The following is a 15,020-nucleotide window of genomic DNA, read 5'->3' on the forward strand; positions in this document are numbered from 1 at the left end:
AACCAACCATCCAACCATCCAACCAACCAACCAACCAACCATCCAACCATCCAACCAACCATCCAACCAACCAACCAACCATCCAACCATCCAACCAACCAACCAACCAACCAACCATCCAACCAACCAACCAACCAACCAACCAATCAACCAACAAACCAATCATTCACTCGCAACTCCAATTTCAATCGCCATTATTAAGACCACCACCAACGAGAACATCATCATCACCGCCGCCACACTCCCCACCATCATCACTATCACCATCATTATCATCATCGTCGCCACCACCGACTTCTTTGAACCACTCGACGAAGTCGTCGAACAGACTGGGCCAGGCTTCGTTCTCGTCGTAATCCAGCCTGACGTCACGCACCATCTCGACGAAGGTCAGCAGCATCTCCCACGTGTCTCTGGTGATCCCGCGCACGTTCGCGTTCCGCTCGTCCTCCAGGAACCGCAGCCACATCGATATCAGACGAGTCGCTGACGATTTTTTAGCCCCCGATTTGAGCGCCAACAGAGGTCGGTGTTGGTGCTGCTGGGATGATGAAGGAGATTGGCGGGAAGACGTTTCCGTGTTAAATCTGTTAGCTTGTCGTCTCGCTTCTTTCCTCGATTCGTTTCTCGCTGATTCGATATTCGTGACGTCATCAAATTGGCAACACGTGTTTGTTTGAGCCGTTCTATCACAGACGATTCCGTCACGGCGGTCTGAGCTGTTGAGATCTGGGTTCGCTTGTGTCAGTAGGGACGATTTTGTTGCATCGCTGGTAGCTCTCTGAGACAGGAAGTTCAAATTTTGAGAGAAAATGAGCCGCCACATGGAGAGGGCAACATCGAGGGGGAGCGTTCGTTGGCCGGTGTCCATGTCCAGAGAGAATCTGTAGGCCCATTTGTACAGGTCTCTGAACTTGTCTCTGCTGCATGTGACGCTCCTCGTGAATGTGCTTCGGTTGCACGTGCAGCTGCGGTAGTTTGGATAGATGCAACCGTACAATCGATCATTGTCCGTGCTGCACTGACTCTCTGTACGACTTTTCAAACCACATTTCGTTTCCTTGGTAGATGTTGGCGTTTGGTCGTCGCTCTGCTGCTTGCTTTCCAGTACGTCGTTGGAGAAGTCAATTTGACAGGTACATCCCTGAAATATGACGTCTTGTAGTTCTGTCATGTTTCTAACTCTCAACTTCTTGAAACCGCTTTGAAATTCGAACCTAGTAAAGCGACACATGGTTTCGGCACCAAAGTACCAGGCGAGAATTAAAATTCGAAAATCGTCCGGTCGAAGAAGCAAATCGGCACAAAACTTTTCGACCCCAGCGGTCAAGATGACGTCTCTTGATGGGTCACGGTAGACGTCGAAAACGATATCTATGTCACTATCTGATATTTGAAACCTCTTGTAACGTAATAGATCCGGCGATCCGTTTAGGGATGCGCTGTTATTTGTTTCTCTGGGGTACAAAAACAATCCTCCGCTACCGTCGTAATCATCAAAAAGTGTTGAGCATTTGTTGAGATTCGTATCATAGAGTAATTGAGGTAATTTTCTATCATTACAACTGAAAGATTGTACATTATTCTTACTTGTAGCTCCGTGGCCGTTTGAAAGACTGTCATGTTCCGGATCGGTGAATCCGTGCGGCAACTTCGGGAGCGATCGTTCGGCCGAACGAACAGAGTGACGACTAGGATTTTTCAATAAATGTGAATAATTTTGCTGGAGGAAATTAAATCTTGTTTCGTCTGAGTTCGAGGAACGTTTTTCTTTTGAAATTTTGTGATAATGACATTTCTGTGATGACTTTTTTTTCGTTGATTTACGAATATGATGGTGCTGTTTTTCAGTTGCATTGCTATTCTTATTAATATTACGATGGTGGGTATCTCTGGCGCTATTGCAAGTACCACTATTGTTGTTACTAGTAGACTCCGGGTAGCAGCGATTTAGACAAGATCCCATTCAAATTCATTTATTTTTATTTATTTATTTGTTTTTATTTGTAATTTTAAATAATATTTAATTCCTAAAAAATATAACGGCTTGATAATTTCTTTTGTCCGTGAGTTAAATAAGATTTTCTCCAATATTATTATTTACACGGAAGTAGCTTTGGTTTTTAATTTTTAAAGGGTAATAAAAGTGAACCTACGTGAGAGTAAAAAATTACCGTCTCAAATTTAACAAAATTCATAATATTTAGACTCTAGCAATAGTTTAAAATTATGAAATTGTTTAAATAAAATTATTAAATGATATAATTTAATGAGTTTAAGCGATAAATCGATAAAAATTATATTACATTATAAGTTCCTATCAACATTAATATTTTCTTCCTTCATCATTCGGAATATTTTCCAATAAACAAAGCTATTAAAATTTCCATTAATGGTTCATTTTTATTACTAATTTTTTCCTATTATTTACTAATTTTCATCGGTTTATATAATATTTTCAATTATATGTTAAAATTTACAATTTTTTATGATAGTATTCTATTCTGTTTAGTAGTTTAGTTTGTTAAGCACATTGTTCTGTTCTAACTAACTCCTACTAGTTTGCCTAATTTTTGTATTTTGAATTTTCCTGAACTGATCTCTAAACCAACTGGCCGGCATCTGTCTGATGTAGATCTACGGTTTTACCATTCATGTATGTTTAAAGTATTCTTGATATCAGTTAAAAAAGTCAGTATTGTCTTTTTCACTTTTTCAGACAATTTTTAATTAATTTTTAAATATTTTTACTGGTTGATAATTTATTGATTGTTTCCTGTCTAGAGTGATTTTTAAATAAGTTTTTTGATTAGCCAATTCACTAATAGTCTAATTTTACATACATACATTAAATTTAAGTTTTTATTTAACATTTTTAAAATGAATACAGTTATTATAAATAAAAATAAACTGTTTTACTAATTAATTAAATTTACTAGATGATGAAATGTCTCATTTTGATAATAAAATATGTATGGTTCTATCTGTTTTTATGTAATGTTTATTATGTATATTTATAATTTAATTGTTCATTTGCTTTGACTTTTATTCAAGTTCAGCTCTATAATAAATAGATCATTCACTAATCAAACCAATCCTTCTTAATTAAACAATACTACTAAACTAAGTTGGACTGCTAACTAAACTATCCTTAGATAAATTTAAATTTGATTTCAATTAATAATTTGGTTTTTAAAACTTTTCAAAAATCTACCTAGGCAAGAAGAGGCATTCATTCATACAAACAGGGTTTAAACAAAATTTGGCTGCAACAACAAAGCTACCATAATAACATCAACAACAACATCAACAACAATAATAATATCAATAATAGTTTCAATCTGACATTAACAACAACAATATATTGATTCAACAACAACATCAACTATAGAATCTACCAACAGAACCAACCAGACTAAGAATCATCTCATTTCTTGATAATCTCCATTTATTCCTAATCCTAACTGGCCGGTGCATCACTAACATACTCAACGTCATGGAAGTCAGCGGTGAAAGCAGTCGAGTCGACACTACAATGGCTTCATCCAGGATGCCGACACCACCGCCCATGGACTCGTTGTGTCCTATGGCCGAAAATTGGTGCTACACTCAGGTTGTATTATATTTTAATACGAAATTATGAAATTATTATTTAATAATATTGTGGAATTATGATATTTTCACAACTATAATACATGTTATAAATATGTATTAATAATTATAATAATAATATACATGATATAATAATAATAATAAACAAATAATAATTATTTTTTAGGTGAAAGTGGTAAAATTTTCGTACATATGGACTATAAATAACTTCAGTTTCTGCCGAGAGGAGATGGGCGAGGTCCTCAAAAGTTCCACATTCTCTGCCGGGGCCAATGATAAATTAAAATGGTTGGTCAGGTGATTGGTTGATTGGTTAATTGGTTGGTTGATTGATTGGTTAGTTTATTTTTAATTTTCTTTTCATGATATTTTTTTTTCACATTCACAATCATTTCATATGCATACACGCTCATTCACTCACACACGCACACACGCACGCACGCACGTCATAATTTAAACAAAGGTGTCTAAGGGTGAATCCAAAAGGCCTCGATGAAGAAAGTAAAGACTACCTATCTCTCTATCTCCTCCTAGTTTCATGCAACAAAGCGGAAGTAAGGGCAAAGTTTAAATTCTCGATTCTCAATAATAAGAGGGAGGAGACTAAAGCTATGGGTTGGTTGGTTGGTTGGCTGGTTGATTGGTTAGCTGGTTGGTTGGCTGATTTGTTGGCGGGTTTGATTGGTTTGTTGATTGGCTGACTGGCTAGTTAGTTCATTGATTGATTTTTTGGTTAAGTGGTTGTTTGGCGGATTGGTTGGTTGGCTGGTTAATTAGTTAATTGATTGATAAATTGATTGAATTTGCCCACAACACACACACGCACGCACGCACACACACATACGCATACACAGAAAGCCAAAGAGCGTACAGGTTCGTGCAAGGGAAGGATTGGGGATTCAAGAAATTTATAAGGAGAGATTTCTTGATGGATGAGACGAATGGCTTGCTACCTGAGGATAAATTAACCATCTTTTGCGAGGTGTGTGTGTCGTGTGTGTTTGCGTGTGTGTGTGTGTTTGTCTGTTGATGGGTGGATTTTTTGCTTGGATGAATGAACGAACGAGTGAATTATCGGATAACCGAGTGTATGTATATGAATGGATGGATGAACTAATTAGTGAAGAGCTAGAAAGATAGATGCATGATTGAATGACTGAATGAGTAAATGATACTCATCCAACTGTTTGTTCACACTCTCTCTCTCTCTCTCTCTCTCTTTCTCTCTCTCTCACACACACACGCACACACACGCACAGGTAAGTGTTGTGGGTGAGACGGTGAACGTCACGGGCCAGTCGAGTTTGATGCCGGTAAAAGTTCCTCACTGTCACATGAGTGAGGACCTTGGCCTCCTATTTGAGAGGTCTCAATTCAGCGACACCACCCTCCACGTTCAGGACAAACAGTTCCCGGTTCACAAAGCCATACTGGCCGGTCAGTTAGTGTAGATTAGGTAGTATGGATGTTTTTGTGTGTGTGTGTGTGTGAGTTTTGATCGGCTGGCTGGGAAGTTAGTTTTTTTCATTGGTTGTCAGTGTGAAATGCTTTCTCTATGTGATTTGTGGGGTGTTGTTGTTTAAAAAAAAATGTCTGACACCAACCAATCAGCTCGCTCCGTCGTCTTCAACGCTATGTTCGAACATGAAATGGAGGAGAGGAAACAAGTTGGTCATTCACTCATTCATTCATTCATTCACTCGTTCGTTCGTTCGTTCGTTCGTTCATTCACTCACTCTCACACAAACACACGGCAGAACCGCGTCGAGATAACAGACGTCGACCAAGATGTCCTGTACGAAATGCTGAGGTACATTTACACTGGCAAGGCTCCTAATTTAAATAAAATGGCCGATGAACTGCTGGCCGCCGCCGATAAGGTTATTCAACGTTTTTGGTTCTCTATCCGGTAACATGTTTTCATACTCGTAGTGGTTGAACTAGCTTATCAAAATAAGGTGTAATAATTACACACTCATTACACTAACTTCCCTATTCACACTAACTCCCTAATTACACTAACTTTCCTAATTACACTAACTTCCCTAATTACACTAACTTCCCTAACTACACTAACTTTCCCCCAGTACGCCCTTGACCGGTTAAAAGTGATGTGTGAGGAGGCCCTGTGCAGCAACCTGAGTGTTGATAATGTGTCTGACATCTTCGTTCTTGCCGACTTGCACAGTGCTGAGCAGTTGAAAACGCATGCGATTGATTTTATAAATGGGTTGGTTTTGTTTGTTCGCTCGTTCGTTTGTTTGTTTTGCTCGCTTGTTCGTCTGCTTGTTTGTTGTTTGTTCATCTAATCATTAACTTGACTATTACATTCTTTATCTGTGTCTCTCTACCATTCATTTTCTTTCTTCTTCCTCTCTCTCTCTTTCTCTCTCTCTCGATTTCTCAATCATTTTTTCTCTCAGTCTCTCACTTGAGATAAATTTCTTCTTACCCCTGCAGCCACGCAACCGACGTCATGGAGACGACCGGGTGGAAGGATATGGTACTGGCACATCCGCATTTAGTGGCTGAGGCATTTAGGGCCCTAGCCAGCCAGCAGAGCCCGCCCCCTGAAAGACCCAAAAAAAGAGCCAAGATAGTGTAGATAGCGTTTATTTTAAAGTTACTTATTTTATTATGTAATTGTTTTCTTTTTTTAAATGTACTTTTTTGTTCATTTTTGTTTTCTTTGATTTGATTTTGAACTCTTAGTTTTTTTTTACTCTTTATTCTGTTTATAGTTTCGGTTCATTCGTTCATCCATCCAATCATTCATTCATTCATTCGTTCGTTAATTCATTCATTCATTCGTTAATTCATTCATTCATTCGTTAATTCATTCATTCAATCGATCACTCATCCATTCATTCGTTCATCTATTCCTTCACGACACAAATGTTGAGTTCGTTCATTTGCTCATTCGTTCATTTATTATTCATTCTTTATTACGTTATGTCATCCTTCATTCATTCATTTGTAAAATTTACGAGATATAAAACTCAACTGTTTAAACTGTATTAATTTCTAACTATATTATGGTCTGGTTGGAATAATAATATATTAATAATAACATTAATAATTATATTGGTTGGTTCTCTACATATCTTCCTTATATAGCTATGTATATATATATATATATATTTTTACAATATTCTATAAATTCTACCGAATGTTTGGCGTTAATATGTTTGTAGTTCGTTTTTTCTCACTAAAGTTTTTTCGTGAACTTTTAGTTTATTAAAATTCAAAATAAACTTATTTTTCGAATTCATGCTGCAAATAAGGCCATATTTCGATTCCGAATGAATCATCATCAGTGCTCCTTGCTGTATATATAGGGAAATATTGACTTTGTCAAGATGAACTTTGACGTTGTAAAAATTAACTTTGGTGTTGTAAAATTGAACTTTGATGCGAATTAGGAGTCAGGTTTCTTAATTGGCTGGTCATCTTCTTTGGTCTCCTTTTCTTCATCGATAGCATCATATTCTTCTTTGTCACTATTTACGATGCTAGTTTTTATTACTTCTTTTTTTTCGTTGTTGGTTAAGCGCCGGGTTGGAAAAAAAAATGACAACCTCACTTCCAACCAACAAGATGACCAGCCAATTAAGAAACCTGACACCTAATTCGCATCAAAGTTCAATTTTACAACACCAAAGTTAATTTTTACAACGTCAAAGTTCATCTTGACAAAGTCAATATTTCCCTATATATACAGCAAGGAGCACTGATGATGATTTATTCGAAATCGAAATATGGCCTTATTTGCAGCATGAATTCGAAAAATAAGTTTATTTTGAATTTTAATGAACTAAAAGTTCACCAAAAAACTTTAGTGAGAAAAATCGAAAAAACGAACTACAAACATATTAACGCCAAACATTCGGTAGAATTTATAGAATATTGTAAAAATTATGGTCTTTTACCAACATATATATATATATATATATATATATATATATATAATTTTTATAAATGACCTATGTACTAATTCTATATGCAAATATATATACATTATATATTACATATATATTTATATATTTTGGGTTTAGACTATCATAAATACAATTATTTATAAAGATCACAGCGTTTTCGGCATATATATATATATATATATATATATGTATATATATATATAAATGTTTGAAAGGTTGTAATGTAATGGATGTAATGATTGAAATGTAATAACAACAACAACAATAATAATGATTATATTGTTATTATATAATAATAATATTGTTATTATTGTTGTTGTTGTCATTATTAATGTCTATATCTATATTTTATTAATGTCTAATTAATTTAGCTGATAAATTTATTTTTCTCTTAATTAGTTTTAAAAAAAATTTACCGAATGCAGCTCATTTGGTTACTTTAAGCCGATCCCTTCCATGCAATCTGATACAGCAGCAACTATCAGCCATAAAAACCGAAATACAGATACATACAAGCACACATTCATTCAAACATACAGACGTACATACATACATACACACACACATACATACCACACATTCACACATACACTCACACATATACATACCACACATTCACACATACACTCACACATATACATACCACACATTCACACATACACTCACACATACATACCACATATTCACACATACACTCACACACATACATACCAAACATTCACACATACACTCACACACTTACATACCACATATACCGAAACAAATACCAGCTGCAATACAATAGAATATCAGAATGAGGATCATCTATACTATTTCATTCATTTAACTCCGCTATTAACTGGAAGCGATATTTTCAATTAGGAGTGGATTAATACCGGGAGTTGTAAGCAATTTCTTTTTGTTTTGTATGTGTCTTTGTGTGCGTGTGTTTGTTTGTTTCTTTGTGAATGTTTGTTTTTATGTGTTCGTATACTACTGATATAAGTGTAAGGTGAATATGTTGCCAAATCACCGTTTTGTCCACTGCATCTGTAGTTGTATGTGTGCTTGTGTGTTTGTCTATTTGTATGTGTGCTTGTGTGTTTGTATGTGTGTTTGTATGCCGGTTGGAAAGTATGTTTTTTTGTATTTCTGTCTTTATCTTTTATCATGTTCTTATGTTCTTATGCGTTAAATCTCATGTGCAGTTATGCAAGTTCTATGTTTCTCTCCTCTCCCTTTCTTTCTCTTAATCTATCTGTTTCTTCTAATGCGAATATATGTATGTTCAACTGTCTGTCTGCCTGTATGTATGTATGTATGTATGAATGAATGAATGAATGTATGTATGTATGTATGTATGTATATAATATATATGAATTTATGTATGTATGAATGAATGAATGCATGCATGTATGTATGTATGTATGAATGTATGTTTGTATTGGGGCGATCGTTCTCCATGTATTTTTTTTCGTCTTAAAGACTTTTCATTAACTCGGTCAGTCGGTTCGGAAGAATGAATAAAATTACATATAATATAATTATATTTATAGTTATAACTTATTATTATAATTATAATTGTTTGAATTGTTTATAATAATAATAATAGCAATTATTTAGCTATTTTTATTGCTATTATGCTCTCGGAATTTTCTGTTGAACATATACTGAGGTGGAATAATAATAATAATATTAATAATAATAATAATAATGTTAGTTTCCATGATAATAGTCTTGATAATGATATTAATAATTGTAGTTTTGATAATAGTAATGATATGGCTAACGCCTCATCAACAACAACATCATCAACAACAACCTCAACAACAACATCAACATCATTAACAACAACATCAACATCATCAAAAGCAACAACCACATCAACAACAACAGCAACAACAATACCAACGACCAACTACATAACTTCTTGTGGTGACGAAATCAACGCGAACGACAGCATCAATAACAACAGTATCATAAATAATGAAAATTACACCAGTTGTAGCAACTTTACCCCAACCGTCAAACAACAACAGCAGCTGCAACGACAACAGCAACAACAGCAGCTGCAGCAACAACAGCAGCTGCAGCAACGACAACAGCTGCAGCAACAACAGCAGCAGCAGCAACAACATTCGATCATCGCAGGCGACTCGCGACGTTCCAGAACTGCTTTTACTTGCGACCAGCTAAACTCTCTGGAGAAAAAATTCTCCGCGAATCGATATCTATCGGTGAACGAACGATTAAAGGTGGCTCTTTCGTTAAAGCTGACCGAAACTCAAGTTAAAATTTGGTTCCAAAATCGCCGAACAAAATGGAAGAAACAGAATCCAGGTCGGGATATCAATCAACAGAGCGGGAGTGCTTCTTGTTTTCGTGACGTCAGCATCGGCTACTGCGACGAAATAGGGATGTGCGGCGTTAATAATGGAGATGGCGAGGTTGTCTTTTGTTGTTTGGATGGAAGCTGCTGTCGAATTAATAACTGTGGCAACAACAACAACAATTATAATAATCAGGACAACAACAACAACAACAATAATAATAATAATAATTCCTATATTCATCACCATCATCAGAGTTGCAGCAGCATTTTACCGTACGAAAGTAATTACAGTAGTAACAGTAGTAACTCGAATGTCGGATTCGATAATACCGACACGCACAAACGAAACGACATTACTAATAATAACCGATTCGGTAACAATCGGCTCGGTAATAATCGACTCGACTATACCGATAGGCGTCCCAGCTCTAGGGATGTGCGTTCCGGAGTGTGTAATAATGGAGTGCAGAGATACAATTACATGATACTATGAGATATATCATGCAATTAAACTTATCGTATCACTAATACGATGACTTTAAATTTTTTTTCTCACATTTGTATAACTAATGATTGAATGATTTATGAATCTAAAATCTAATTAATATTAATTAATTAATCGATTGATTAGACATTTTTAGAGATATATATCAGTATGCTAGTGGGGAGCATGGATACATATCCATGGAGGAATTACATGATACTATGAGATATATCATGCAATTAAACTTATCGTATCACTAATACGATGACTTTAAATTTTTTAATATTTTGTCGGTAGAGAGTTTTTTTTCTTTAAAAAAAGATGATGTTTTTTCGCTTCCTGGCGAATGCTTCGGAGATAAAATACTTTGTGTATTCTGTGCTCCAGAAATTGAAATGTTTGATAGCAAGAATCAAGTTTCATTCATGTGTTTTCATTCTTGTTGAAACTGCGGGTCATGAGTTATTTCGGATGTTCGTTCATTCGTTCGTTCGTTCTTTCATTCATTCATTCATTTATTTATTTATTTTCATTTGTTCAATTTGACCAAGCAATCAGAATTTAATTCTAGAAGTAAAATTTATCAATGAGTCATTCATTTGCTGCACACAATAGGAGATCTCCATCTTTCAAGTTTAACTCTGCTGCTCGTTCGGGGGTTGTCCGTGCCTCTATCTTTTCTCAAATACCTCTCCATCTTGTTTCACTGCAATGGCTGCCTAAAAAATATAGAATAATTTTTGAATATTGCTCATTAATGTACAAGTCTCAATCTAAATTTCTTTCTAAGTATTTATCAGATATATTAATTGAACAAAAACGCCCCGGTTTACGATCGTCTTCTGGTTCTCGCTTTTTCTTAACTCGTGTTAAACACTCCTTTGCTAAATCTGCTTTTGCTTTTTCTGGTCCTTTTTTCTGGAACCCTCTGCCTCCTTCTCGGAATACTTCTCCATAACTTGCAAAGTTCAGAGCGAATCTCAAGACCCATCTGTTTGCAAAATTCATTGAGGAGCTCTGTAGAACATCGCGATTGACTGATTGATTGACTGAAATCGATCTTTCATTAATTCATTTACTCATTCATTAATTCATCAACAACTCATTCATTCATTCACTTCTACAGACAATCAATCAACAATCATCATCATCATCGTCGTCGTCCTTATATGCAAAAATGTAAGTGGTTGTAAGCAAACAAATTAAATTGACAGGCAAACAAACGAAACACGATGTATCTAATTTGTATGTTTATTTGTATATATGAATGTATGTATGTATGTATGTATGTATGTATGTGTATATGCATGTGTGTGTGTGTGTGTTGTGTGTGTGTGTGTATATATGTATGTGTGTGTGTTGTGTGTGTGGGATGACCAGCATCATATCTAGTAGCCACTTAGGGTGACCGATGAACACGGCAGTAATCATTTTACCATCAACGTCATCATCATTGTCATCAACATCTTCACCATCATCATCATCAACAACAACAACAACAAGATCATCATCATCATCATCATCATCAACAACAACAACATCATCACCACCATCATCATCAACAACAATAACATCATCACCATCAACAACAATAACATCATCACCATCATCAACAACAACATCATCAACAACAACAACATCACCATTAAGATAAACCGATAAAGTATTAGACTGGTTAAACGGCTTCTATCTATATCATCATAGTCGCTGAGAGAATAATATCTTTTGATAATTACAAACTTTAACTACTCATTTGTTCCTTTATTCATTCACTCTGTCGTTTGATTCTTTCTTTCGTTCGTTCGTTCGTTTGTATTTTCATTCATTCATACATTAATTTGATCGTTCGTTCGGTTTATTTGTTAAATCTTTTATGTCAAATATTTTACTATAAAATGTAAGTAAATATTTTTTTGGCCATAATTTTAAATTTTTTATCTATCCATCTATCCATTCATCCATCTATCCATCTATCCATCCATTCATCCATCTATCCATCCATCCATCCATCCATCCATCCATCCATCCATCCATCCATCCATCCATCCATCCATCCATCCATCCATCCATCCAACTTTCAAAACAAACTCTTTAACAATCAACAAAAACAACGCTCAAACTTTGCACCAATCACAATAAGCCTTTCATTCGTATGCGCCCACGTTATGAAACCTCGACTTCTGATTGGCTGACGACGTTGTAATTATCATTATGTGGGCGGAGTTTGTAGAACGAAAATTGGCGTATAAAAGCGATGTAGCTTCTTTTTTAATTGAAACTTTTTGCGAAAATAAAACCTTTTTACGACGACACACGTATATAATATTTTTTTATCAATTTAGAAACTTTAATTATTATATAATATAATATATTATAATATAATATAATAATAATAATTATTATCATTACTGTACATCAATTTTATGAGTGGCTGAAGTGACAAACCGCCTTCTTAATTAGCGAACAATCAGCATGGTTCCGATCGAGAAAACGGTAAACAATAACAACAACAACAACAACAACAACAACAACAACAACAACAACAACAACAACAATAATAACAACAACAAGAGCAACACGAAATGCAAGCAGCTGAAATGGGACATACGCGATAAAGTTTTGCCCACTGTAAGCCTCGTTATTATTATTATTTATTATCATTATTTATTATTATTAATTACTATTTATTATTTTTTATTATTATTACTATTATTATCTATTATTATTATTATTATTTTTAGCATCCTTCATTGCACTCTACTTTTGATGCCTGGCCAGACGGACACGTCCAAAAGATATATTCTGCCCTGATGAGTTAGTTAATATTATTATTTTATTATTATTATTATTATTATTATTATTATTACCATTTAATTATTTGGTGTTATCATTTTAAATACTACCGCTCAACCGATAAGAAGTCAGGGTTTTGAGGATTTTGACTGGTAATCTTCGGGCCGTGATTCATGAATATGATTCATGTTTTCTGATTTATAATATATAATTCATAATTCATAATTTATAATTTGTAATTCATAATTTATAATTCATAATTTATAATTCATAATTTATAATTTATAATTCATAATTTATAATTTGTAATTCATAATTTATAATTCATAATTTATAATTCATAATTTATGATTCATAATTTATAATTTATAATTCATAATTTATAATTTATAATTTATAATTTATAATTTATAATTCATAATTTTTAATTCATAATTTTTAATTCATAATTTTTAATTCATAATTTATGATTCATAATTTTAGGTGTAGAGGCCCAGAAGCATTATAGCGGTTGGGCTATGAGGAACACAAACAATCACAATGTTGCCATCTTGAAAAAATCTTGCCTTGGTGCGTTTCTATTGTTGTTGTTATTTGGATTGTTGTGGCTTTCTTTTGCTGTTGTTGATGTCTTTGTTGTTGTTGATGTTGTTGCTGATGTTGTGGTTGATGTTGTTGCTGATGTTGTTGTTGATGTTGTTGTTGATGTTGTTGTTGTTGATGATGTTTATCGAACGATCAACACACATTTTTAGGTGTCTTGGTCTGCAACAAAAGATGCTATAAAAACAACAATAATAACGCTAGCAAAAATGACCTTATCAACGACGAAAACATTAACAACAACATCAAAATCAACAACAACATCAACAACAACAACAACAACATAAGCAACAACAATAACATCAACAATTACATCAACAATAATGAAAACACCAAGAACAGTAACATTGAAACTAACTATAAAACAGATGACATTAAACATGACAACATCATGAACAATATTAACACTAATAACATCAACGCCAACAGCAAAGTTGACAAACTTCATCAACAAAATGACGTCATCCCAACATCAACAACAACAACAAACACACAAATGTACGATTGTTACAGACCAGCTATCTGCGACAAAGCTAGATCTAAACAGTTAGGTTCGTCAAATTTTAATTACAAGTCTACCACTACTACCAACACTACTACTACTACTACTACTACTACTACTACTACTACTACTACTACTACTACTACTACTGCTACTACTACAGCTACTACTACTACTACTACTATTACTACTACTACTACTTCTAATGATAACAATAATATTCATAAATTTTCCAGAAAAACCTTGTCCAAAACCTGGATGCTCCGGAAAACTTGAACTCACTCCGTGCAGAGGTCAATCCGGATTTCCCGTGACTCACTTTTGGAGGTCATGCGGTGACATGGTTTATTTCCAGGGCAAAGGTCATCACGATCATCCCAGGCCGCAGAAATACTGGCCGCCCGTCAATAAGAAACGAAAACTGAGGAATGCCCCGCAAATCGGAACCGGAAGCGTCTTGGAGATAAATTACGGTGAAATAGAAATGACGTCATCGTCAGCTGTGATGACGAAGATGACAAATAGAAAAAGAATGAAAAATTATGGTAACGATAGGAAGAAGAAACGGAAAGATGGAATGAATGAAATGAGTAATGGTAATGCTTCCGCAAGTAACAATGATGGTGGTGGTAGTGGAATTAAGGAGAATTATTTTATAAATTTTTCAAATTTACTTCCTCTTGACAAAAAAAATGATGACGACGACGACGATGCTGGAAATGTTGACGAAGATGATGATAACAGTTACATGGCGATGATGAAGATGTGATGAAGAAG

The 15,020-nt window shown here is 34.6% G+C and overlaps 4 protein-coding genes across 4 annotated transcripts; 3 read left to right on the forward strand and 1 right to left on the reverse strand.

Annotated features, from left to right (window-relative positions):
- Positions 1-184: 184 nt before the first annotated feature.
- HELRODRAFT_177056 (hypothetical protein) lies at positions 185-2,622 on the reverse strand (the record flags this gene model as incomplete). The annotated part of the gene is made up of 2 exons (XM_009025263.1): positions 185-1,749; positions 2,553-2,622. The coding sequence occupies 2 exons, from the start codon at positions 2,620-2,622 to the stop codon at positions 185-187; spliced, it is 1,635 nt and encodes a 544-aa protein (XP_009023511.1).
- A 907-nt stretch (positions 2,623-3,529) lies between these two features.
- On the forward strand, positions 3,530-6,313 carry HELRODRAFT_101749 (hypothetical protein). Its single transcript, XM_009025264.1, has 9 exons — positions 3,530-3,616; positions 3,779-3,900; positions 4,076-4,227; positions 4,467-4,594; positions 4,872-5,049; positions 5,224-5,279; positions 5,370-5,492; positions 5,700-5,842; positions 6,073-6,313. Exons 1-9 carry the CDS (start codon positions 3,536-3,538, stop codon positions 6,215-6,217), a joined length of 1,128 nt encoding a protein of 375 aa, XP_009023512.1. The 5' UTR covers positions 3,530-3,535; the 3' UTR covers positions 6,218-6,313.
- Positions 6,314-9,688: 3,375 nt separating this feature from the next.
- Positions 9,689-9,883, forward strand: HELRODRAFT_127374 (hypothetical protein; the record flags this gene model as incomplete). Its single annotated transcript, XM_009025265.1, has 1 exon — positions 9,689-9,883. A coding segment is annotated over one exon (195 nt), but the record flags the coding sequence as incomplete, so codon positions are not given.
- A 3,221-nt stretch (positions 9,884-13,104) lies between these two features.
- On the forward strand, positions 13,105-14,631 carry HELRODRAFT_145480 (hypothetical protein; the record flags this gene model as incomplete). The annotated part of the gene is made up of 4 exons (XM_009025266.1): positions 13,105-13,159; positions 13,622-13,727; positions 14,255-14,292; positions 14,480-14,631. Coding segments are annotated over 4 exons (351 nt in total), but the record flags the coding sequence as incomplete, so codon positions are not given.
- Positions 14,632-15,020: the final 389 nt, after the last annotated feature.

This window comes from Helobdella robusta (assembly GCF_000326865.2).
Source record: "Helobdella robusta unplaced genomic scaffold HELROscaffold_40, whole genome shotgun sequence".
Taxonomy (NCBI): domain Eukaryota; kingdom Metazoa; phylum Annelida; class Clitellata; order Rhynchobdellida; family Glossiphoniidae; genus Helobdella; species Helobdella robusta.